Source organism: Macrotis lagotis, chromosome 8 (genome assembly GCF_037893015.1).
Source record: "Macrotis lagotis isolate mMagLag1 chromosome 8, bilby.v1.9.chrom.fasta, whole genome shotgun sequence".
NCBI lineage: Eukaryota > Metazoa > Chordata > Mammalia > Peramelemorphia > Peramelidae > Macrotis > Macrotis lagotis.
The window spans coordinates 27,202,521-27,229,588 of record NC_133665.1 but is presented as its reverse complement, the minus strand read 5'-3'; the positions used below and the strand labels follow the sequence as shown (position 1 = coordinate 27,229,588).

General features: G+C 42.9%; 1 protein-coding gene across 3 annotated transcripts in view; it reads left to right on the top strand.

Moving 5' to 3' along the window:
• DNAI1 (dynein axonemal intermediate chain 1) overlaps positions 1-24,503 on the top strand; it is a 258,163-nt gene extending 233,660 nt beyond the window's left edge. For all 3 annotated transcript variants that reach the window (XM_074196569.1, XM_074196568.1, XM_074196570.1), the window contains exons 17-20: positions 2,524-2,672; positions 2,879-2,978; positions 4,811-4,996; positions 24,071-24,503. In XM_074196569.1, coding sequence (XP_074052670.1) covers positions 2,524-2,672; positions 2,879-2,978; positions 4,811-4,996; positions 24,071-24,169 — 534 coding nt within the window. In that variant the 3' untranslated portion in view covers positions 24,170-24,503. The remainder of the gene's footprint in view (positions 1-2,523; positions 2,673-2,878; positions 2,979-4,810; positions 4,997-24,070) is intronic.
• Positions 24,504-27,068: the final 2,565 nt, after the last annotated feature.

Below are 27,068 nucleotides of genomic sequence, written 5' to 3'. Positions count from 1 at the left end.
GACATCGTAAATGCTATATAAACAAGTTGTTATTGCTATTATTATTATTATTTTATTATTTCTCATTTGGATCTAAAACAAGTACTTGTCTTTCTTAAGTCCCATGGTTTGCTCTTTGTCTTTAGAGCCTTCTCTTTCCCTCTGAAGTCTCTTAGCTTTGTTCCTGGCCCCGGAAGGAAAAGTCATGTCATGTCTGGGCTCCAGAAGTCATTGCTCTCATTTCATATGCCCGTCCTAATCTTATGGATGCCTCCCTTAGCCATTGTCAGAGTATCCCCTCTAGTCTAGTTTCTGTCCTCAAGAAAACCTTTAACTTTCCCTGTTTATTTTCTCCCTAGCTGAAATGGTACACCTTGCCCTCTCCTCTGTTTCTCAGGTGTTATTTTCATCTAGACACTAGGCCCCAACTCCCCAGCACCAACGAATGACAAGATCACAAAAATCTCAGCTGCCATCTAGTCCAATCTTTGCCTGAAAAGGAATCCTGTCTTCAACATCATTGACAAGTAGTAATTCAGCCCTTGTTAGAAAAAACTCTAGTGATGAACTTTTGGAGAGTTCAAATTATTAGGAAGTTTTTCCTTATATAGAATAGAAATTCATCTCTATAGCTTCTACCATTTTTTCCTATTTCTGTTCTTTGAAAGTCAAGACAAAAAGATGTAACCCTCCAAATACCAGAAGATAGTTATCACACCCAACTCCCCAAATAACTTCAGACAGCCTTTGTTTCCTTTTCCTTTTTCTTTTTTTTTGGGGGGGGAGGGGTTAGAGGCAATAGAGGATAAATGACTTGCCCAGGATCACACTACTGATAAGTGTCTGGGGCTAAATTTGAACTCTGGATCTCCTGACTCCAAAGCCAGTGCTTTATCTGCCTCAGTTTCTTCACATGATCTTTAATCTTCAATCTTCTCACCATTCTGAACCATGTACCTGGTACTGATAAGTCCTAAAATACAAGTACAAATCTTTTTTTTTTATGTTTTTGCAAGGCAAATGGGGTTAAGTGGCTTGCCCAAGGCCACAGAGCTAGATAATTATTAAGTGTCTGAGACCGGATTTGAACCCAGGTCCTCCTGACTCCAGGGCTGGTGCTTTATACACTGCGCCACCTAGCCACCCCAAGTACAAATCTTAAAAAACCAAACAAAACCAAACAAAACCTTGCCCTCAAGAAGAGGGAGAGAATGTGTGTGTGTGTGTGTGTGTGTGTGTGTGTGTGTGTGTCTGAAAATAAAATAAAATTTAATTTTAAGATAAGATCCCATTCTCTCGGTTGGCTAATATGCATCAGTCAACTAGCAATTTATTAAACACCTACTAGATATTGGACACTAATGATTCCTATTATCCACTTAAGCCTCCCAAATTTTTCATTTATTTAAAAAAAATTTTATTCATTTAAGGCAATGAGATTAAGTGACTTGCCCTATATCACACAGTTAGGCAATTGAGTGTCTGAGGTCAAATTTGAATTGAGGTCCTCTTGACTCCAAGGCCAGTGCTCTCTATTTACCGCACCAACTAGCTGCTCCCTCCCAAACTTTTCAACTATAGCCAGGTCACACCTCCTCTATCTTGTGCTTATGCAGATAGTTTGTTAATTCTTTTTTAAACAGAGTAAAGGACTTTACATAGATCCCTATTAAATTTCGTATAATTAGATTCAGCCTATCATGCTACTCTTAAGATCTTTCTGGGTCCTGATTTTCTCCCATTAGTTGTCCCACTCAATTCTGGGCTGTCATCAGATACACTAAGCCATCATCTCTTCTTTCATCTAAATGATGGGTAAAAATGCTGACTAGCAACAGGATCAAAGACAAAACATCCCAAGGACACATGACTAGAGATCTCCCTCCAGAGAGGCAGGTTAACCACTCTTAATGTTCCTTCTTTACCAAGTGGTCGGTCTCTCTCTCTCTCTCTCTCTCTCTCTCTCTCTCTCTCTCTCTCTACCTCTACCTGTCACCTGCCCCTGATCTTGAAGAGCCTCCACTCTGAGTTAACCATGTCCCTGCATGTCTAGGATGACACAGGGAACAAGGACTTCAATCACTTTTCTGGTCAGATTTCCAGAAGCATTTTTGTTCTCTGACTGCTCTGTGTTCTACAGCAAGACAAATTTATTTATTTCATTTTTCTTCTTTTTTCCCCCCACTTATCCATTCCTTTGTTTATTGGTTGGTCTGGAAGCATCTTTTGCTTTATCCACAGCTTCCCTATAGAAGGGTGGATCATATCCTGAATCTGTCTCCATTTTAGCAAATGACAAGACAGATCAGGTGAAATTCCAGTTCCTTCATAATCACAGAATCATCAATTTATCTAGAGGCTATCAAGTCAAATACCCTCATTTTATAAATGAGGAAACTGAGACACTGAGAGGTTGATTGGTTTGTCCACAGTCACAACCACTAGCATGTGTGTCTTCCTCCTCTTGGCTCCACACAAGCTTAGTACCTAGTGGCTTCCTCTGTCCTGAAAATGAGTGACTTCTGACCTTTGATTCTACTACAGTGCTCCAAAACCTACTCCAGCCAATTCCTTGATACATTTGAGGCCCACAATATGGCAGTGGATGCAGTGACCTGGAACCCCTACCACTCCAAAGTCTTCATGTCTTGCAGCTCTGATTGGACAGTGAAAATCTGGGACCACACTATCAAGTGAGGACAAGGGAATTCTGGAACCATATGATCAAGTGAAGGAAGGGGAAAGGATGGGAGGGAGGAATGACCTGGAGTGGAGAGTAAGGAGAGGGAGCTGCATAGGGATCATCACCTCAAGGATGGGACCAAGTCCTGGCAGAAAAGACATCCAATAGCTGTTGTCAGACTTTTCTCACCCTTTACTCATCTTCCCATTGTTCCAGGAAACCTATGTTCATCTATGACTTGAATTCTGCTGTGGGTGATGTAGCTTGGGCTCCATACTCCTCAACTGTCTTTGCTGCAGTCACCACTGATGGGAAGGTATGAGCCCTATCACTGCTCCTTATTCCCCAAGTTCACCTCTCATTTACCTTATTTGTACCTAATTCTTTGCATGTTGTCTCCCCTATTAAAATGGAACCTCCTTGAGGGCAGAGTCAGTTTTTGTCTGTCTTTGAGTTGCCAGAACTTAGTACATTGCTGAATACATTGTAAGCAGTTAATAAATGCTTAATGAATGATTGACTGTCTAACTAACTAACTTACCCTGGTGAAGGTCCTCCAAGACTCAGCCTGAGCATTCTTAGGGTAACCAGTCTGCATCCCTCACCCCATTAGCTCTGATTGGTGAAAACCCATATCCAGGCTTGGGAGTCTCTAGAATCTAAGAGGAGGACAGAGTAGCCCTGATGGTCCTTAAGGTCTGAACATGGAGGGAAGCTTAAGCATGTTTGGAGATATAAGATGGAGGGATGGAAAGGGAAATAATCCAAGAACATCATGAGCTGAGACTTGGTGGTTATAATGAGCTTGGTGTACATGTGTACATGTGTGTGTGTGTGTGTGTGTGTGTGTGTGTGTATTGGAAGGAGAGAGATCAAAGCAGAGAGATGGCACTAGATAACCCATGCAGAAGGGCTCTCAATGACCACAGAGTATGCATTTGATCCCATTCAGTTCCATCCTTGATCTTTCTCCTCTTGGCTCCACATTTGCCCAGGTCTTGCTCTGAAGCCTGAGGCCTCCCTCCTTGGCAAGGCAAGTCTTTGGGTGGCATTTCATAGCTCACAGAATTTGGGGATAGAATTAAAAGATCTCATTTTGCAAAAGAGGAGGCTGAAGGCCCAGACAAGAATGATTTACAAGGAGTTTGGAGCTAATCCAGGGGTGCAACCCATACCCTTCTACACCATCCTGTCTCTTAAAAGGATGAGGATAAAATAACCAGTGGTTGGCAACTCATTCAGCATCATTCTTGAAGTCAAAATTCATTTCTAGTAGACTTCCCACTCCCCCCCCACCCAGATACCCAGTGATCTCCTAGATAGCAGAGTATTTTATTTTTGGACTGAATTCATTAAGGCAACTCAATCTTCCACCAGAAGGACTTGCTGAAGTTAGTGATTCTTAACCCAAAGACATTAAGCTCTCATAGTGAGATGTTAGGTACCAAGCATACCTATTAGAAGGATTTTTTCAAAAAAGGAAGTGTGCCTCACAGAGGGACCTGGAACTGAAGGGGATTTGGAAAGCATCTATTTTACCCCTCCCCCAAGAGGTTGTGACTTGCCTAAGATCTCAAAACATCAGAGGTAAAAATTGAGGCTGGATGCTCTAATTTCAAAGACAGCACCCCTCTGGCTATACTAAATAAAGATGTTTTTCTTTTTTTTTTCCTCATGGAGACCTACAGACTTTGGGCTAAGAACCCCTGTTCTAAGGATTTAGATTCCTTTAGTATTTACTACATAGTGGAAGCAGCCTCAGATGAATATTCCCTTCCCTCCCTCAGGGCTTTAGCCAAATGAAGTTCTTGGTTAAAAAGAGAATTGGTATGGAGGTCAGAAAAGCCAAATTCCAATGCTGGCTGGGGGACTGATTTTTATGTGATCATAAGCAAAACATTTTGTCTAGGCCTTAGTTTCCTTGTTTAGAAAAAGAGGAGCTTGGACTAGATGAACTCTAAGGTCCCTGACAATGTTCTATGATACAAATCCTTGCTGCTCATAGTCCTGTTCCCCAAAACATCCCTTTGCCTGAGCTGCACCTTTATTTACATACCAGTTACTATTACCTCATGACTCTGATGGTTGAGCTGGTTTGTTGTTTTTTTAATTGTCAAAAACATAGTTCTCAATGTTCCCTCCTTCCAGGCCCATGTATTTGACCTGGTCATCAACAAATATGAGGCTATATGCAACCAGCCAGTAGTGGCCAAGAAAAAAAATAAGATTACTCATGTGCAGTTCAATGCCATCTATCCCATCATTATTGTTGGAGATGATCGTGGTCAGATCACCTGCCTCAAACTTTCACCTAATCTGCGCAAGATGCCCAAGGTAGGCTACTTGACCTGGAGAGAAGCCAGTTTGGGTTCCAGGAAATTGTCAAGGCATCTGGAGAACAGGTTTGGGGTTTCTGGAAAAAATTCTGAGAATTGGGCTCAACAACCTATGGATATTTACTTCTGACAATCATAGCTCAATCTAGGCTCCCAGTAGGGGTATTAGGAACAGTTCTTTACAGAGAGGATGAGGAGATTCTGCTATGTGATTTCTAGGGAGAAAAATGGAGGCTAAAGGAAATTTTGAGTATATTTACATAGAAGCAGAGGAATGAATAAGATTTCCAGGGGAGAAAGGGTTGGTCCATTATCCTTTGCTGGTCCATGGGTGTGGTTTGGGAAGTTTTGGACAGAAGCAAAGTGGAGTAGGGGTTTTCCTCAGCAGCATCAAGCTGGAAGAGGAAAGATAAGTTAAATCTGTCATGAGAACAATAACTCTCCTCACTGACACCACATGCCTCCTCTGATCCTATCCCTCTGTTCAGGTCGCTGAAGTTGATACAGTTAGGACATGCCCAGAGTCAAGGGTGTACCCCAGCAATAGTTCAAAGGGCAGTTCCCAGCCCAGTACAACATGGCCTAGAATCCAGAGTCCATCCCAGGCCAGGCAAACCCAACCCAAAAGGTTATTCCCTTCCCAAGGTGAGCTCCTATGGGCTAGGTGGGCCTGACTGAACTCTGGTAAGAGAAAGGATTGACTGAGTCAGTGCCCCACAAAGCAATGTCCAGGGTTGCTAAGGTCCCAGCTGATGCCAAGATCTTTTCTTCTAATCTAGTTTCACAGGTAATTCCAGTGCCCTGGAATTAAAAAGAGGGACCCTATAAATATATACTGCCCCAAACTAGGCTGCCATGCAACTAGTCCTCCTGAGGTCCAAGGGGTTCAGGAACACAATATGGCTGAAAGGACCTTTGAGATTATTTGGTAAAAATTACTTGGCCAGGGTCACATAGTTAGACGCAATGCCTGGACTCCAAATTCATTCTTCTTTCTACTACCATACATTACCAGGACACCTAAGCATTCAGGATCCTAGGTGGAGCTTATCATTTGAATTGATCTTCCCAAGAACAGAAACAGTAGGGCTGGGGCCATGGCTAAGGCCAGGGGAGGGACTGGGTAAAGGTGAATTGCTCCTTTCCAAACAGGATTAGAGATTACAGTATTCATAAACAAGAGCAGGATAGTCTCCTACCAAGCTCAGTCTCTCAGTCTCACAATCCTCACCCCTTCCCCCAGTGCCCCAGCTGCCTGGGGTAGTCACATTTATTAATATGGGGTACACGTTTTCATGGATGGTTGTTCTTGCCAATTTAGTAGTAATGGTCAAAGTAGAGACAATGGGCCCAAGATGGAGAATCAGAGCCTGGCCTGTAATTATTGCTAATGCCATCGTTGGGCTGCCTATAAATACCACAGAATAAAGGAGGCATGAAGGAGAGGGGTTTTAATTGGCTAAACGTGCCGTAGTAAGCAAGAGCAATGTATACAGACCAGCTTTGAGTTCTGGGTCTTGTTTCAGGAGTTAGTTGTACTTGGAGATGATTCTTGTAGCTGATAAAATATGTTCTTAATTAATTTGCACTGAGTTTTAGGAGGCTGTGAAAATGTGTCTGCCTGAGAAATCCTGTTTCCGTTGCTGCTTAATGAGGGCGCGTTCCTGGCGGCTGGGCTAACTCTCCTGGGGATGCAGAAAGGAAAGCATTTGGTCTTGCTAAAGGGAAGGGGGGAGCCCTAGCCAAGGGACATAGCCATCAGCGGGGCCAGAGGCCTCCTGTAGCACAGGCCTGGCATAATAGCTTCCCATCAAGTGAACATAGAACAGCTATACCCCCAGAAGCTTGAAAGGGTCGATCTGAGCAAGGAAGGGACTACAAAATGGCAGATCCAAAGAAACAGCATGACTTCACCCAAAATGGACCTACAAATACACCCAAAGGAAGGAAATGATGGGATGTTGATTAGTGGGCCCCAAAAATCTATGCCAGAGGCACTGGCCTATATTACAAGAATCAGGAAAAGCAAGGCAGTTGTGTTGTGAAAAAAGATAGGCAGCAGCTCCTGCCATAGCCCTAATAACAGCTTCAGCCTTTCTCTCAGAGATTGCCTATGGGCAGTTTATTTAAGGAGAAATAGCCCAGGCCTCTCAGAGGTGCTTCTAAATTAGTGCTCATAGTTTTGATTTATAGAGAATTATGTTGGAAGGAAGGAAAGAAAACCCCACACGTAAGAATATTATTGTGCCAGGGAAGCTAATCTAGTTCCTTCTTTTCTCAAGTATTGTATGGGTCTCTAAGAAAGCATCATGCCCAGAGTTATACTGAAAGCTCCTTGAAATCCTAGGCACCAGTTCTACCCCAAACAGAAAATAATGATTCTGTCAGGAGGTCAAAGATATTTGAATCCTTGACAATACCTTCTGAGCTCTCTGGCCTGTCTTTGTAAGAGATCATGGGACCTTTGTGGTCAGTGATGGCTTGTAGGAGTCACCCTGACCCCTCAAGAGCTTGGGAAATGAAAGTTGGCTTTATGAAAAGCAACTGGTCCAGTCCCTAGAATCTTTTTTTTTGCCATATCTGAAACTCTGCTTTTCTCCCCGTGAAAGGGTTACCTTCTGGGCAGTTGAGAAGGAAAATATAGCTTAGGCCATAAACTTTGCTGACCTCAAGTTTCTAGAGAGTCAGCCCCTTCTCAGAAAGGACCCTTTTCCTTGGCTTATGGATTTTCCATCCTCCAGTTTTTGCTGAATTTTATCCTTTTGCTCAGGATGCCAGCTTCCTTTTTATCATTCAGAACTGTCTTGGCTCTCTGGCTTGAGTCCTATGAATTCCAATCATTGACTACATATGCCTCCCCTTCTTACTCCATTGCCACTGTAACTCAGCACCTGGTCCTAGCACCCACGCTTTTTTTTCTCTTTTTATTCTTGACACCACATACTCTAGGCCAAAAAGTGTGTTTTTGGAAAGTCAGGAGAGAGAATAGCATACATAAATATAAAAAATAAGATTTCTGGCAGTTTGAAAATGGAAGGGGAGGGGGAAGAGAAACCCTCTTGACTTAAAAATCTTCTAAGGGTAAAGTTTTCTGATCCTTGTGTGGCTCCCATGATTCCCTATGACTGGAGTCCATTATCCTGGAATCAGCATCACTCCCACCAGATTTGAAGATTTGAGATTGTCATACCTGAATAACTTGGACCAGACTGGCTAAGTGGTTTACATTCCCAGACTTACTTTCAGTTAATCAGGAAATTTCATGATTATGACTCCAGTTTTGATGCCTCACTCCATACTTCCTTAATCATTAGTTAATTCCCTTCCTATGCTCAAAGAGAACTAGAAGGTAATTCAAAAGATGATATTAGAGTTCCTCCCACTACCTAGAAAAATAATTCAGCCCAACACCAAATTTACCCCTTTTTCTTCCCAATCAAGAGCAGGGGACATCTAACATCTATCCAACATTTAGGCAGGTCTGCTGAGGCAAATCTAAGTTTTAAGCTGCTGAGAGGTGATTAAAAATAGCTCACTTCCCTTTTTCTAAATTTTTATAGATAACTTTTATTTTTATTTCACTTTCATTGTCAAATATAGCTTTCTTTCCTCCCCTACCCACTGAGCCATCCCTTGTAACAAAGAATAAAAAAAACAAAGGGGAGGGGGGAGTAGTTCAGCAAACTAACCAATATATCAACACTATCTGAGAGTGTATGAAAATTTCCATACCCATAACCCTCTAAAGGAGGAAGGAAAATATGTTTCCTCAATCCTTCTCTAGGGCTAAGCTTTTGGTTGTTCTAATTACAAAGCATTCAGATTGGTTTTTGTTCTTTCATTTATATTATTATCGTGTATATTGTTTTCTTAGATCACATCTCATCAGTTTATTACTCCTCCCTGCTTTTTGAATTTTTCATATTCTTTATTACAGCATACTATTCCACGGTACTCATGTACCACAATTTGCTTAATCCTTCTCTAATCTCCAATCACCTACTTTTCCCCCATTGCTTGCTCCAAAAAAAAAAAAAAAAAATGTTCTTGGTTCTAAAGCATTGGAAGGTTTACAAAGCATTTCTCCCACAACTCAATGAGATAGGCCATGCTAGCATAACCAATCCTATTTTACAATGAGGAAATGGAGGCTGAAGTGAGGCAATTGGTCCAAGGTCAGGCATCTAAGCTGGGTGTGAACTCTCATCTCCCAATTTTAAACCCAGCATGCTCCCCACACGCTCCATTGTGTCTGAACACCCTGCTGATATCTCTAGAACATTATAACTCTTTATAATGAGTTATAAAGTAACGCATTATAAAGGACAAAGCAGTGGATAGAGCACTGGCCTTGGAATCAGGAGGACAGGAGTTCTAATCCAGTCTCTGACACTTGCTAGTTGTGTGACCCTGGGCAAGTCATTTAATCCTGATTGCCTTATATCCAGGGCCATCTCCAATCATCTTGATTCATATCTGGCCACTGGACTCAGATGGTTCTGGAGGAGAAAGTGAAGCTGATGACTCAAATCCAATTCATATGCTTGTTAAGGTATCACCTCCCTGATGTCGTGGTCTTCTTTGAGAATGAAGGACAAACATTATTATTAATATGAAAAAAGGAAAAGATTCCATTGTATCAGTACACTAGACCTCAAAAGGAGAAAAGGTAGAAACCAGGGGTTTCCCTAGGCTCTCGGCTTTGGAAAGGACCTTAGGGATTTTTTAATCCAATCCCCTCGTTTTAAAATGGAGCCCAGAAAATTTAAGTTATTTGGTCCACAATCATATTCGTAGTAAATGTTTGAATCAAGATTAAAATCCACATCCTCTGATTCCAAGGTTTATGTTCAGGGAAAATGGTGCGTTCTTTCAGCCAGTAAAAGCCAGCAGTCCAGGATATCAAAACCTTGACCAAAGACAAAATTCCAACCAGAAACTTCCTTTTCCCAGTTCCCTTACCCAAACCTAGACCATGTTGCCCAGGGGCATGTGTCCTGATAAGGCTATTAGAAGGCCAGTCTGAAGGACTCCTAAGACCTGTGCATCTCCTGAGGGTGTTAGGCACTGAGGAGAAAGTAGTGAAGTTACATATTTTAGAGCTTCTGATATCCATTCATTCAATTCAACAAATAGGTACTACACATGTACAAGACCCTGAACTGGATCTCTAGCATAGGCTGAAGAAAGAGAAGGACAGAAATGGTAGAGGTCATCCCTGAAATTCCTATTATTTGAGGGAAATGAATGTGCCTCCAGCTTTCTTCTCTCTTTGGCCCTTCACATTGGCTTCTGGGAATGAAAACAGAAGACAGGTTATAATATATATTACAGGCAGGGATCCCAGTCCAATCCTGATGTGAATTCTCCTTTCTGTCTCCCCTAAAGAGGGGAGCCTCTAGGTATCTAAGAGTGCAAGGAGTTGGGTGTTTGAGTGTCCAAGTAGGTGGGAAGCTAGGAATGTATGGATACTTTATTATATAATCATTTAAAATAGTAGCTATTGGTCCTCTTCTTTCTCATTCCTACTTCTGGTTAGGGGGAAGGTACAAGTTGTCAGATGGACTTGGAGGTGAACCTTCCCTCCCTAAAAAAAAAAAAAGGCAATAGGAGCAAACATCCCATTTTCCATCTTCTGGAAAGATGGGGCAAAGACCAAGGCAGAAAAGAACTGGTAAGCATTAGGTTTAAAAGAAATATGGAATAAAGCACCATGCAGAACCTAGGTGGGGAGGAAGACAAGAGCTATGGAAACCTGAACTTATCTCTACAGCCCTAGTAAGAGAGAAAAAGGAATAAGAATTCTTTATTTTCTGTATCTCCAGAAAGATAATTTGGCAATAGAACCAGAAAGAGCTGCCCAGAACACTGCCTGATGGGGAGGAGGGACCTCAATTAAAACCACCCACCTAAGATGGCATAGCCTAGGTTAAGGGTACCATCTCACTGCAGGGTCAGGTCCTGCCAGGAATTGGAGGTGGTCTTCAAGCTCAAAAGAAGAACCTTTGGCTCAGGTTGTGACACTCTGCATTATGGAAAAACAAACCATCCTGGAGTGATCAAAGGCCATCAGTGCTGTCTGTCCTTAGGAGGGCTAGCCAACAGGCCAATGCCAGCTGTACCTGTGGGTTCATATCAGTAACTAGCAAGTTCTATACCTAGGATAAGTGATGGTAGGAGGAAGGGCCTGGGGTCAGCTCCTCTGAGAAAAAGAAATGACCCAGGGGCTCCATGAGGTTTCTAATCCACTAGGAGTTAATGGGGGTTGGGCATAGGGGTCAAAGTGCCCCTATGAGAGTGTGCCATGCAAGAACGGATGGGCATTTTGTTTTGGGATGTTGTTTTTCAGCATCCCCTTAATTTCCAGTACTGACACAAAGCCCGCATTTCCCTGCCTAGTTTCATTTCCTCCCACAGAGGATGGTTCTTAGATTCCCAGGCCTTTCTTTAGATAGTACTTTTTTGGGTATGAGCTCAGAGTCTACCTGAAGATCTAGTTTCTAAGGTTTGGGATGGCCTCCTCCATTTGTATCACCACCTCCACCCTAGATGAGTTGAGGCAAATAAAGAAACATGCCCCTCAGTTGACAGGTCAGAAAACCATTCCCCCTGGCCTCTACCCCATGAAAAATGCTTAGCACAGTATCTAGCATGTCATAATAGGTGCTTAGGAAATTGTTTCCTTCCTTCCGTCCTTCTTTCCTTCCTTCCTACTCTTGTTTCTTTCCTTTTCCCAGGTCAAGAACCCAAGTTGTCAAGAAGACCATAAATTAAACTTTAAAAAGACACTTGACATAAAAAAGTCTCTCTAGAGACAAGCTTTCCCCCCCCTCCACAAAAAAAAAAATACAAAAAGGAAGTTTCCACAGAGGACAAGTTTCAGGTTTCTCTGGCTCTAATGAAATGTGACCAGGGATGTTCTGGATGACCCAGATGCTTGGCTCTGAATATGTTTGGCTCATCCATCCCAGAGTATGAGGCCAGACCCTGAATGGCAAGGAGGCAGGACTATGATTTCAACTAGACTTCTAGAGGGGCAGTCATTTGGGGATCAGAATTGAGAGGACTAGAAAGTACAATGAGTCAAATTATAGATAACTGCCCTGTACCAATCAGCTAAAGGAAGAAGAAATCTGAAAATACCAAAGGTACATGCAGGAACTGAGTTTAGGAAGGTATGTAGCAAGTAAAATAATGTTGACCTAAATGATCTTCAGGTCCTCTTCCAACTCTGAAATCCATCACAAAGTCAAGCTAAAAGACTGAGTAACAAAGCCTTTAGCTCTCAAACTAGAGGATCTGGGAAGGGGAGGTCAGAATCTGGAAAGGAGATCTATGAGGAACAGGCCCAGAGAACCAGTGGTAGAAATAGGACTTAATTCTGAACTGAAGACCTTCCTAACCAAAGGCCCACCCTATAGGCTTGTTGTCCAAGACCTGAGCAGATTTCAGTGTAAACAAGTTTGGACAGAGATGCTTTGGCTGGTCCATATCCTTGGCACAGAATAAATCTGGCTCATTTCAAAGGTTAAGATAAGTGAAAATGCCTGGCTGGTATAGGAAGAAAGGAGGCAGGGAGCCAGGCAGCTCCTGATATCAAAGCCTGGTTTCTCTCCCTCTTCAGTCTATCTTTAGGCTTTGCCAACTAATCCAGTCTTCAGTTAGTACCTCAGTGGATCTAGGTTCACTCATCTGCTCTTTGCTCTGACACCCCCACCCCCCACCCCCCCACCCCCCCCACCCCCCGCCCCAGCCTATGCTTTTTCAGCATCCTCACTATTTGAGTTCTAAGCAACAGCTTGTCTCTTCCTCACCTCTTCTCCTAGCTTTTGACTAGGTGCACCTGGTACCCTTTCCTTCCCTTTTACCAGACCAAAGCTAACCTCCTGGTCCTAAAATAGCAGATTCTTCTTGACCCTCCTAGTTGGATTCTCTCCTCTCTTAGCTTCCTGGTCATTGGTTTCTTCTGGCTCTCAACTCATTGACAAATGTAGAGGTAAATTTCCTGAGTCTCCCTTCCTGGGTCAAGTTCCTGGCTACTTGTACCTTGATCCTTTCCCAGCTTTCTGCACATTTCCTAGAATCCTAAGATTTAGAGCTGGATAGGATCCTTGATGTCACCTAGCCCCCTTTATTTTGAGGAAGACCCTTAATTTTATTTGCATAAGGTACTCTCTCCCTCAATATAGACTGGAACTTAATCTACAATTGATAAGTCATAGAGAGTTGCCTGCAAAGTTGAAAGGTTAAGTTTCCTGACTATAGGGGGCAGCTAAGTGGTGCAGTAGATAGAGCACTGGCCCTGGAGTCAGGAGGACCTGAGTTCAAATCCAGCCTCCGACATTTAATAATTGTCTAGCTATGTGACCTTTGGCAAACCACTTAACCCCACTGCCTTAAATACATTTTTAAAAAACCAGTTACCTGCCTGTGATTACAATATCTGTCAGAGTTAGAATTTGAAACTGGCTTAATGAAATAAGTTCCAAGTTTAAACCCCACAGATGGAATAGTGAAAACTGTTCACCCACCCCCAACAGAGAAATGATACACTCTTAAGTACACAATGAGATATATTTTTGGAAAGACATATTCTTGCAAAGTTATTTTTTTTAAATGGAAGGACAGTAAGAAAGAAAATAAATGTTTTAGTAATGGAAAACTATTCATTTAATTTCTATTTTTTTAAGGAAAAAATGTGCTAGATCTGGATTCAGAAGAGACTTGGTTTCAAACCCTAGCTCTGACACTTATTAGCTATATGAGCCAGAATAAGTCACTGAACCTATTTCCTTATCTGTAAAAATGGAGTCACAATACTTACCTGACACAGTGATGAAAGTATTACATGAATTTGTGTACACTATAGAAATTTGAACTAGCATCAAGTGGCAGAATAAAGGTCCTCTGATACCCAGTCAGGGGTAGATGTTTGCTCAGTGGAAAGAACCCCAGCCCTAGAGTTAGGAATCCAGCCTCAGACACTTATTAGCTGTGTGACCCTGGGCAAGTCATTTAACCCAATTTGCTACAGCTTTTTCACCTATAAAATGAGCTGGAGGAGGAAATGGCAAACCACTTCAGTATCTCTGAAAAGAAAACTCCAAATAGGATCACAAGAAGTCAGACTGAAATAACTGAACAATAACAAAAGACTCCAAGTCCATTCTGTGACCACTACACCATACTTCTCCCCATCAATAGATACAACAATCACCTTTTTTTTGTTTTTTGTTTTAAGAAAATTATGCTGTTAATGATGCCTTGTAAAGTAATATCCTTTTTCAGTAACGGTACATATCAGCTTAGAATTAGCACTTAGAACAGGATTTCCAAGGCAAAAAGTTAGAATTCAGGGGGAAACTGAGGTCCACAGCTAATTACATTCACTTTTGCCCCCAGGGACCTTTCTCTTCCTGCCTACAACCCTTTGATTCACATTCAGCTAAAAGGCAAGTTAATAATCTCTGCCCTCACTGGTCTCTCATGGACTGACTATACTTCCCCAGAGTACTAGACCCAGATGGTGAGGGATTAATGCCAGGACAGACATGGGCACAGGAAGGATTGATGCCAGGGTAGGGGGAGGTTTATGTCAGGGCGGGGGTGGCTGTCAGTACAGACTGTGCCAGGAGGTGGGGCAGAGGGCCCAGCTACCCCAGGTGGCATCTGGGGAAAGGAAGTAATGGCAGTAGGGCTGGGGAGGTGCCAGTTACCCCCAGCATGGGGCAAGGAACTAAGCCAATGGCATGCAGGGCCTAGGCAGGCGCCAGAGCAATCAGCGGGTACAGGTGGCACATAGATGTGGGGGTGGCTGAGCCAGGCCAACATTCCCATAAACTCTGAGTGGGACCTGACATTTGCTTGACTGGCTTGGACATAGATAACAAGGTCTCTGCTTTATAAGGACAGATAGACAAATGAATAGACCCAGAATGTGTCCCTAGATGAGAAAGGAAACAGCTGGTCATGCAGACTCAAAGCTGGTTTAACAGACCTGGCATGCAGGCGAAGAGAGTTCCAAAGTGCATCATCATATTGGAGCTACTAGAAGCCACTCCTCAGAAGCTGTCTCTACCTTCTTCATTCTCCTCCCCAGCCTATTCTCTCCTTGTTCCTCCCCCACCCAAGTGTTCAATGACCTGGGGTGACTGAGTCTCCCCCTCTACCAATGCATATAGTTGGGGAGAGGGTACCTATAGGAGCACAAATTTAAAACTAAGAGGAACTTCGAAAACCATCTAATTCAACTACCTCATTTATAGGTATGTGATCCAACCCCTAGATCACTCAGTAAGTGGCAGAGTCAGAATGCAAACTCAGCTTCCTTAACTTCAAATCTAGTCCATTTCCCACTGTATTGCTTTATAAGCCAAAAAGGGTTGCCAGGCAGGGGAGGTATGAAGGCAGGTTTGAGCCAGGAGAACAGTCATGTACATCAAGGTCAAAGGGAGGCTAAGGGGGCCTGTCATGGAGACACCAAGATGGTGTCTGCTTTGTCCTATTCTCTAATTATCTCATATTTCTGAATCAAGTCTTCTCCAAAAGAAAATAAGCTCCTTGAAGGAACAAATCACATCTGTCCTTTGCCTTTCCCACAGCCACAGGGACTTCCCATAAAAGTAGGAAAAATACAGTGACTATGCCTATCTCCCTTTTCTCTCCAAATATAAATATTTATACTGAGGTCTGGAGCTCTAAACATTGGGACTCATTTTATACTCCTCAGAAAATTCTGTGCTCCCTTCACATGGGACAGGCCCTCTGTCCAGGTCCACAGAAATTCTGAGTTAGAAGAAACTTGAGGCAGCATCTTCTCCAACTTACAGTTGATTGAGAATCATCTCTCTCTCTCCCTATCCAAATATATCCCACAACTGGACAGTCAACGTTTGATTGATCACCTTGATTGATCAGTGATGTGGAAACCCCTAAGGCAACACATTCCATTTGAGAGCAGCTCAAATCAGTAGGAAGTTTTTTTCTGATACAAAGCCTAATCTGTTTCTTTGACATCTCCAACCACTTCTCCATGGTTCTATTCTTCAGCATCACATAGAATGAGTCTGCTTCCTTTCCTTTGTAATAGCTCTTCAAATAATTAAATACCTGTCTCCCCTAAATCTTCTCTCCAAGACTAAACATTCCCAGTTCCTTCAACCAATTCCCATAAGGTAGTATCCCAAGGGCCTTCATTCTCCTGGTTTCTGTCTCCTGGCTCTGCAGCTTATCAATGTCCTTCCTAAAATATGACAGATATAAGACTCCCCAAGGTGTCTGATCAGGAACTGTTACCTCCCAAGTCCTAGCTTCTATTCCTCTTAATTTCCCTGATTGTGTCCTGAACTTTCTTTTCTCCACAACTCTGCCCATCCTTTTCCTTATGTCTTGGATGCCCTCTTTCCTGCTTTGATTCTTAAAAGCTTAATTTGGCAAATACCAACTCCTCCAGAAGCCTTTCCACCTCTTCTATCTTATTCCTCACAAAATCCTTTATCCTATATTCTCTAATGCATTTGCCATATAATATTGTAGATTATAATTATCTGTATTGCTATCACCTCTTCCTCAGCTGGAGATTCCAAGTGTCTTGGTCCTAGATCTACAGAACTAAATCTAAATTATGTAGATTCTAGCATGTAAGTTCCATGAGAAAAAGGATTGGGGCCTTATCTAAACTTTGTAGTTCACCCAAAATATTGATAAAGCAGAATGAATGGATGAATGAGGGACTCATGCCAGGTGGTTTGAATTCTGTGGCATAAGGGGAAGGGAATGTTGTATTCTAAGGCATAAAGGAAATCTGGAGAAACTCCAACACTTCTGTAAATTAATTTTAATAATTAATAGTCATGCTTAAAAATGCTTGTGTTACCTATCTCACAAGTCTGTGAGGAAAATGATTTGGTTTTTTTTTTTTAGATTTTTCAAGGCAATGGGATTAAGCGGCTTGCTCAAGGCCACACAGCTAGGTAATTATTAAGTGTCTGAGGCTGGATTTGAACCCAGGTACTCCTGACTCCAAGGCCGGTGCTTTATTCACTGTGCCACCTAGCCGCCCCTAGTGATTTGTTTAAAAAAAAACACCATTATGCAAATATGAAATGTTAGCAGTAATAATAGAGAATATATTGGTGGGGGCATAGTTACAAGGGTCCAACTCCATGAACCCCACACCACTTCAGGTCTTGACACCTTTTGGGTTCCCTTTATCGTAATCACCTTCTATCACCATCAATAAATCTAGGGTGGACCTTGGGCTCTGTTCAATTTTACTGTGAGGGGCAATGATCTGGTATAGGAATAATTATGAGTTATCAGGGATTTGGGGACTCTTTAGCTGGAATTTTAAAAGAAGGGGATGGAAGGGTGCTGAGAGGTCTGTAAATCCTAACATAGAAAGGACAGTTGAAGGAAAGAGGGTGTTTAGTGTGGAAAAGAGATTTATAGGCTGTGACATCTATCTTCAGATAGAGGAAAGTCATGCAAAGAATGTTGAACTTGTAGTTGAGGGATCTGGGTTCAAATCTTGACTCTGCTCCCCACCTGAGTGAACTCTGGGCTGGAATTTCCTTATCTATAAAAATGAGGGCATTTGATTAGATGATTTCTAAGATACTATGATCCCACTCTGCTGTCATGGGGGATATATATATATATATATATATATATATATATATATATATTACATGTCTATGAAAGCAGGACTTGGACCAGGGAACAGAGCAACCGGATAAAGCATTTTATGTCCTGGAAGCAAAATTGGAAAACTGTACTGCAGCCAACAAGCAGAGGCCTCTCAGCTTTCCCTGTGTCAATTTGACTTGATTTGCCTATGGATTAACCTAGTTAATCTTGGAAGTCCCTTGTACCCTTGCAAATCCATATTTATGATCTTTCATAGTATCAGCGGACTTAGAGTTTACTAGAAATTTAGACATTATTGGAGGGCAACTAGGATATTGAAAGATCTTGGGATAATCTCATATAAGAATTGATCTGAGAAACTGAGGGGAAGGGGGATTTAAGGGATATCTTCAGTATTTGAAGGACCATCTGAAAGAGCACTTTGATTTGTACTGCAGAACCAGTAACAATGGACAAAAATTGCAAAGAGGGAGATTAGGCCTGATTGAAGGAAAAACCTTTCTAATAGGTAGAGATGCTTTTTCCAAGATACTGTAAAATGGTTTACCCTGACAGGTGATGAATACCCTTTGTGGCTGACAACTTGGGTTATGGTTGAGGAGATTTTTTTTTCAGACTAGACTAGACAGGCACTGAAGACCCTTCCAATTTAGAAATTTGGTTATTTTTTTATTAGACCTTGAAGAATCTCAAGATATCATTTTTTAAATTATGTTTTATAAAAAAGAACAATCACTGAGATAGTGATCATCTAGCAACTCCTTCATTTTACAGGTGAGAAAATTGAGGTCCAGTGAGGTAAACAGGCTTAATTAAGGTCATACAAGCAGTACTGGAACTCAGGTCCTCTATCTCTAGGTCCAATGTTCCAACATTACACCAGATTCCAAATTCAGCATTCTTTCTGCAGAAGCTTAATAATACTGAATACTTAATCATACAGAAGCTTGAGACTGTGCCAGAGGCAGTAGTATTTCTTGAGATTAAAAATGTATGCATTAAAAAGAAAGTTAAAAAGTGTTTTTCATTGCTCACCACTTTACCCTTCCATGCCTGATGCCTCCTGAGGTTTCTTTTAAAAAAGCTCTCCATGGAAGCTGAATGTATGTTTTCATTTCTCAGATTATTTCTCAGTATCTACTAAAAAACACACACTGAAGCCTTCTACCAACCAGTTCTCAATAAGTGTTTGATGTTGTCTTGTATGAGCATTGGTGGTAGTAACGATGACTATTTGGAGGGGTGAAGAAGCTTTCTCCCAAAAAAAGTATCAGTCAGCAAGCATTTTAAAATACTTATTACTTGAAGGGCTTGTACACAGACTTAACACAAGTAGAATAAGAAGCAAAGCAAACAGATGGGGGAAAGGGTGATATACTTGCTCCAGAAGTAGAGGTTCAAAAACCTCTAATTCTTAATCTTTGTGACCCTGAACAAGTTACTTTACCAGTATAACCATGCCTCAGTTTCCTCACTTGTAAAAAGGGAGAGGGTTAGGGGCAGTTAGGTGGTGCAGTGGATAGAGCACCTGCCCTGGAGTCAAGAGGACCAAAATCTCAGACAATTACTTTAGTTGTGTGACCTTGAGCAAGTCACTTAACCCTATTACCTTGCCCCCTTCCTAAAAAGGGAGAGGTTTAAACTGGGTGGTGACTGAGATCCCTTTCAACTCTAGATCTGAGATCAACTATGATCTCTGATAAGGGTCTGACAGGCAAGGCAGATAAGGAACTGATTATCTAAGACTCAAAGTCCAAGAGATAAGTGATCAATACTATACAATTTTCAAAAAGATTAATCCCACACTATTAAGAACCATATGACAGAATGCTCTGAATCATTTTGAGTAAGAGAAATGAAAAATTAAAACAAGTATGAGGTTTCACCTTACATCCAGAAAATTGTCAAAGATGATGAAAGATGGGAAGAGTCAATGTTGGAGGTGTTGGGGAAAAGACAGGCACAGTCATATGTTTTTAGGTGGTGTTGTGAGTTGGTGTGACCTTTCTGGAAAGCAATTTGGAATTTTGCTAAGAAAATGACTAAAATCTCCTTTGACCTTGGGATCTCCCTCCTAGGCATATATCCTAAAAGGGGAATAATTTAAATTTTTAAAAAGACAAATCCCCATATATATTAAAATGTTTATAAGAGGATGTTTTGTAGTAGCAAAGAACTGGAAACAAAGTAGCTGCCCATCAGGGGTTAAAAAGGTGTGGCACAGGAAGGTAAAGGCATATTTCTGTGATATAAAAAAAAAATTTAAAAAACAATGAAATACAGAGAATCATGGGAAGACTCATTTGAACTGATAAAAAGTAATGAGAAACAGGAAAACAATATACACACAATGACTGCAATGTAAAAGAAAAGAACAACAGAAAAATAAAACTGAATGATGGGAAATTGAAATGACTAATCTTGGCCCTCAGAAAAGAGTTATGAGATTGAACCTCCCTTTCTTCTTTGCAAGGGTGGGGGGCTGTAGGCATGGAGCACTACATTTAATGTCAGATTTGGTTTTGCATTGATTAGTGTCGCCTAACTGGCTCTCCCCTCTCTTCATTACACTCTTTGCAATAAGGGGTAGCTCTCCAGGAGGGGGACGAGGGGCATATTGGGAAATATAGTTGATTCAAAAACAAATATGTCAATATTTTTAAGCAAAGCAAGCCAATGTTCCTCCCCATACTCTCTCCTACCTCTTCAGTTTATTCTAAGCTACCATTGGAGCTGCTCAAGAGCAGACTAATCAAGTCAGCCTGTTAAACAGTTTCTCCACTTGATACTTTGTTGACAGTTATCAGAGTACTTTGTTCTCCACTTGGAAACCAGGAACACAATTACCAGATCTCACAGGCTTTTTAAAAGGAGCTTGTAAAGATATCTCTTGAAGAATTGTTATGAGAACAGTCAGAAAGCAAGGGGCCTGACAGGGAATGTGCCTCCTCTGTGGGACAGCCCTGGAAATTTCTCAATTAAGGGAGGGGAAAGAATAAACCTTTAATAGCAGACTACTATACTGAGCACTTTACAAATTTTATCTTATTTAATCTTCACTTTTCTGTCTTTCCAGTGCTTTATCTGTTTTATATTTGAAGATACTGAGGCAGATGGAGGTTAAGTGACTTGTCCAGGTCTTTTTGACTTCAGGCCCTTGGTTCTATCTATTGCTCATTCAGACATTCCTGAAGGGTAAAATCTATTAAATATTACTATTTGTTATATGGAGGCAGCTAGGTGGTGCTATGGATAGAGCACTGGGTCTGGAGTCAAGAAGACTTGAGTTCAAATCCATCCATAGACACTCTGTAGCTGTATGACCCTAGGCAAGTCATTTAATCTGTTTACCTTAATTCACTGGAGAAGGTAATATCAAATTATTCCAGTATCTTTGGCAAGAAAACTCCAAGGACATTATGGTCCATGGGGTCACAAAGATTTGGATACAACTGAACAACAAAAGTAATTCTAATTAGCTTCTTCCAAGGAATGTAATATCCATATCAAATCACAACAGTCACATTATCTTAGCATTAGACACAGACCTTAGTATGTAACCCAGTCTCCACTACCACTGCCACTGCCACCCCCAACAAGAATCCTTTCCATAAGAACCAGCAGTGGGGAGGAAAGGCTCACTAGAATGCCAAGACCTCTGCAGAATGAGGGGTGGACCTAAAATGATTGATCTCTAAGGTCTCTAACAACCTTGAAGTCCTATGACGTTAAGCACTAGTCCCAGCTCTGCCACTTAGTTGGATAACTCACTTAACTTCCCAAGTCACAGTCTATAAAAGAGGAATAATAAAATGTTCTCTCTCTCCAAGCCAATGACTCCAGTGACTCCACAAGCTCACTGTAAGAACCAAATGAACCAATGTTCTCAAAAGGATATGTATTGATAAAGTGTAAGCTATTATATAAATGAATATTTCAAGGCTGTATTTTTCCATAAATAGGAAAATATGTACAGCTTTCTAGATAAAAAATAAACAAAAAATACATATTATGAAATTATTGATTCAAAATCTTTGAAAGAGAATTTAAGCAAATTCTGCTTGAAATCATCAGGGTTGGACTCTTCACTGAAGGATCCTCATGAGGCATCACCTTCCACCAGAAATAGTTGTAATTATTAGATAGTTCTTCCTAATACCGAGCCCAAATCTTCTTCTTCCCTGTGACTTCCATTGCTAATTCTAGTTTTGCCCTTCCACGTGACAACCCTTTCAAGTATATGAAGCAAACCCATTCTCTATGTCTTATAGTCTACAGATTAAGCATCCCACACTACTTCACTACCTCATATATATGGAACATAGAAAGGTAGAGACCATCTTGATCTCCACCCTGGAGCTAGGATGAGAACACTTTCTTACACTTGGACAATGCTTAACTCGAGGACCTTAACCCGAAGACCTCAACTTCTAGGGGTAGAATTATAGACCAAAATAGTAGCAAGAGAAAGGCCTCTGATACTTACTAGTTGTATGACTCTGGACAATTCTTTTAACCCTGTTAGCCTCAGTTTCCTCATTTGTAACACAAACTGAAGAAGGAAATGCAAATCACTCCACTATCTTTGCCAAGAAACTCCAAATGGGATCACAGGGAGTTGTACTGAGTTAAACTATTATTACTCCTAGTATTCTTCATATTTCAGTGCCTCTTCCATATATTTCCTGGTACAGGTATTACTTGAAGGCAAGTATATCTCCATATCCCAAGCACTTAACATAATATCTTACACTTAGTAAATGCTTGTTGACACAATTGTAAAAAGGAATCATTAAGTACTCCCATCAAACCCTTCATCTATGGTCAGGCATCTAGTTTCCTACTGTAAGGAAGGATTCACAAAATTAATCTCCCCCACCCTCTCCCCCGAGTATTGTCTAATTTTCCTTTTCAAAGTCCCAGCTACAGACTGGGACATGTATCATCCCAAGACTATCTTAAATCACAGAACTAAGATTTTAATACACACCTACCTGCAAGTCCAGTGTTTTTTTTTTCCCCATCATACTATTTGTTCTAAACTCTCTGTCTAGGCCTAACTCTCCTGTCCCATGGCCCCTGCCCCACCCAAAGCTCAGGACTGTACCTCCTTGTTCTGCATCCCCTCTTTGCAATAAAATATCTATAGTCACCCTATCTCAGCCAGACAAAAAAGGAGTTCCTTCCTCAAGGGAAGAAGGATGTGGTCCAGACCCCACCCATCCCTGTTTGGTTCCTCTTAGGAAGGAGAGACAAAAAAATCACAGCATCTCCAGGTGGGAAGAAAAGTGAGAAGCTATCTAATCTAGTCCAGCCCTGATCAAGGAGACCCTCTGTGGCATATTTAGATAAAGCTAGTTGAGGGTTCATTTTGGTTTTGAGGCCTCTGATCTGTCTGAGACCAGAATGTTGCTACTTTCCTCTCCTCTTCCTGGCCCCTAAAAATGAATAACTTCTCTTTGGTGCCAGTCTATTTACAGTCCAGGTTTGAGGTCAATCCCATCAGTGACACACCTGGATTCCCATGGAAAGCCCTTGTTCCCAGACCCTGGTCAGTCTTGGTAGAAGTGCCAGGAATCCTCTTAACCATTAACACATTTCTCCATGAACCCCAGTGGTTTAATAGAATAACTCAGCAGTCTGATCCACATTGGGTCTAAATGGCTAAGTCAAAATCCCCTCAGTGTGAATTCTTATAGACCTTGTTTAGAACCCATTCTGTTAAGACTTTCCCATCCTTCCTGCTTCTTGGTCTCAGAGTCAAAAGAAATGGACTCAGAACAGGGTTCCGACACAAACTGTGAAAGGCTAAACAAATCACAGCTCTTGAGCCTGTTTCCTCATCTGTAAAATAACATTGTACTACCCACTACCCAGGGGTAATATGAGAAAAGTGTTTTGTAAACTTTGAAGAACTACAGAAATGTAGATTGTTGATTTTACCCTCTCAAGAAATAGGCCAAGTCAGTGGGGCTGTGATGTCTTCTTCCTAAGGAAGCTACTGGGTGGAGGAATAACTCAGATGTCCTTTCTCCATCCTATAGAGATACTCCCAAAAGGATGTCTTTTCTCTCATTGCCAAGAGTGGTCATGTACTCAGGCACTACCAAAGCCCCCAAAATACTAATCCTCTATTTTTTAAAACTATCTCTTAAGTCATTTAGTAGAGGCTATGGCCAAATAAGCCAGAAAGCCCCTGTGGGCTGTCATCTCCTCCTCCTTCACTTCTCCCATGTAGTCTAATTCAGTAAGGAAGAAGAAATGAAATCTCAAGCCACCATAGTGGCCTCAGCATGGGTGCGCAGCTTAGATGGAGAAGCAAGAGGAACTAGAAAGAGAATCCAGATGTCTTAGATCCAAAGCCTTTTGTCACTCCTCTCATCCCCACCCCTCACCTCTTCACCCCTCTTGTGATTCATTACAGGAGAAGAAGGGTCAGGAGGTGAAGAAAGGCCCTGAAGTAGAGATCGCCAAACTGGACAAACTGTTGAACCTCGTGAGAGAAGTGAAGCAAGAAATCTGATTGCAGCACCTCCATTTCCTGACCTGCTCTCCATAAGCTCTGACCAGGCAGCACCCCAGTCCCCCAATCTGACCACCCCCTAAATTTTGGTCCTGCTTCCCCAGTGCTAAGACCCACAGCAGGCAGTGACAGTGTACTGCACTTTTCAGCCCCTATCCTAGAACAATACCCCTAAGCAATGCCAGTGGTCTCATTCTCCTAAACTGAGGGAACAAGGAAGAGATCCCTGCAGATGTGCCTATGGTGGCTGTCAGAGACATGCAAAATGTCCAAGGCCAGTTGGCCTGGGAACCCTTGACACCCTCTTGGTTAAATAAACAGATCTCAGAGTTCACCCACCTAGTGCCAGGGTTCTTTGCCCTGCTCATACAACAGACACTGTAAGACATAACTGGCCCACAATGCAGTTTATTGTAAAAACAGCAGTGGAGCCCTGGGAGAGGGCACAGGCTCACCCTCCTGGGTTATTGCAATGGCTTTGCCCAGGTTGGTCTGCCCACCCACTGAGCACACACACACAATCAAGTCTGGGGTGGGGGTGACATAATTCCCTGCCCCATGAACCCTCGTGCCAGGGGCTTTCTGAAGGGAGGCCCATCAGCTTCAGGACCCAGAAGCAATTCTCCCACTCTCCCCTCTAGGGAATAATTTGGTTTCTCTTCCCTGTTCCCCCCCAGGCCCAGGGGCCAGCTCCTATCCTTCCTACCCCAAAGGGTAGACAGCCTCACTCCAGTTCCCTTCCTTTCTCCCACCTTCTGCCTCTAGCCCAGAACACAGGTTTACTCAGATGGCAATCCAAGAGGCATCAGCCCCACGAGGGGAGCAGACATGGGAAGAGGGAAACAGAGGGTGTCCTTGACCTCCCAGGGGCCAATCCATGGCTCATGGTAGACAAGGAGATTGAATAGGGTGGTCCCTCCCCCCACCCTTGTCCTTCTAAGTCCATGAGATCCTCTTTCCATGGGTATTCCACAGTCTGGGCAGGCTAGGTGATCCCAGGATGTCACAAGTCAGGGCTGCAGTAGATGGCTGTGCCTAGGCTGTGATTGCTGGAGTAGTTGGGATTGCTGGGACAGCTGGGGCTGCTAGGGCTGCTGAGACTCCTGGGATGTGGGCATCTTCTCAGCACCAGCACACACAGGGTGCACCCGGCAGGCCCGACACACAATGGTACAGAGCAGCAAAAGCAAGAGGGCAGCAACACCATTGAAGGAGATGGCGATGATGGCCCCAGTGGAGAGTCCCGCCCCCATCGCAGGACAGGGGCTTCCCTTCACCCCCCGCATGCCATCATGGGCAGCTCAACCCCTGGGCCCCAGCCCATCCCTGGGGGCCTTGGCAGGAATGACAGAGGCACTGGGAAGAGGGCCCAAGGCAGCTGGGACCCCAGAATCCAGGTGGTAGAGAAGAACCGTCCCTCGATGGATGTCCCTCTCACTGCTCCTGCCCTGAGAAGCTTTCACCTTGAACCGAATCTGGAGGCAGAATAGAAATCTCATTAGCTATGTAGACCCCTGGATGGGATTGGCTCGGGGATCGTTCCCCAGCAGGACTCTGAGGTCCCATGCCCTGTCACTAACTTCTACCACTGACCATCTCTGCCAGAAGGGAAGTGTATTTACCCTTGAAGGGTAGTGTGGGAGAATACATTTATGCTAGAGAAAGAAGTCTCTTCCTCAGCGAAGTCTGAAGTAAAGGACATAATACCTCAGGATACTAGGTTTGAATTAGGTTTGAACTGTAACTCTGTGGTTTTTTTTCCCCTAAGTGAACCCCTATTTCATTCTTTTTCCGATGAGGTTGGATCAGATGATTTCTATGGTCTTTATAGCTATAATTCTTAAAATTCTATCAGATTTCTCTTTGGAAAGTTGATGGAAAAGCAAAATTGGAAGTTTGGAGATCTGTTCTCATAATTGAGTATACAATATAGTATACTGGGGTTATTTGACTGTGACCACTGCTTTTGAGGCACCCAGCACCCGTCTCCAGGGCTACTGGGAACCCAGCACTAACTAACCCAGAGCAGAAAGCTCGTCTCTCCATCAGATCAGGGACATATGGCAGAGTCTGGACCCTGAGTTCAGACCCTCATTTCTGTCCTGTGTCTTAGCCCCTCATAGGATGGGGTTACAGGTAGGCCCTAGAACCAGGAGCAAGGCATGATTCTATTTGAGATAAAGGTCAACATCCAATTTTTCCATCCTGAGGCCCTCTCTGCCTTGCTGGGCGCCCACCTCCTCCCTTAGTAATCCAGGTTACTGCATGGAGGGGTAGGAGAGATTCCTGCCAAGTTGCTCCCAGGAGATGGGTCACCTTCCCCAGACTGATGGGAGGAGTAGAGTGATAGGGCAGCAAAGGAGACATGGTGAAGGGAAACGTCTTAAATGGGCATTTAGGCAATCTATTGCTAGAGCCCGAGGTTTCCTCCGACTTCCTTTGCGGGGACCCTTCGGAGCTCCCAGTACACTTCCATTTAGTGTTGGGAACAGGTAGGAAAAGGAAGCAAGGGAATGAAGTCTTTCCCACCGAGTGGGTTTATCGCACTGGGGCAGGGTGGTGTTTGGAAATCTGTCATCTCGGGGCGGCCGGGTGGGCCGGGTGGCGCGGCGGATAGAGCGCCGGCCTGGAGTCTGGAGACCTGAGTTCAAGTCCGGCCTCAGACACTTCATCGTTGCCCGGCCGTGTGGCCTTGCAAAAATCTAAAAGAAAACAATTTAAAAATCTATCTATCATCTCTGAGCTGGAGGGGGGGGGCAAAGGGTCCGGGGCTGGAGGGCAGCTGCCCGGGCTCGGGGCCAGGGGGCGGGGGATGAGGGCCTCGGACACGGGTGGGAAGGCAGAGGGGTCAGGCTTGCGTCCCCCACTCGCTCCCAGCCCGGGGGCATCCTTCACCGGA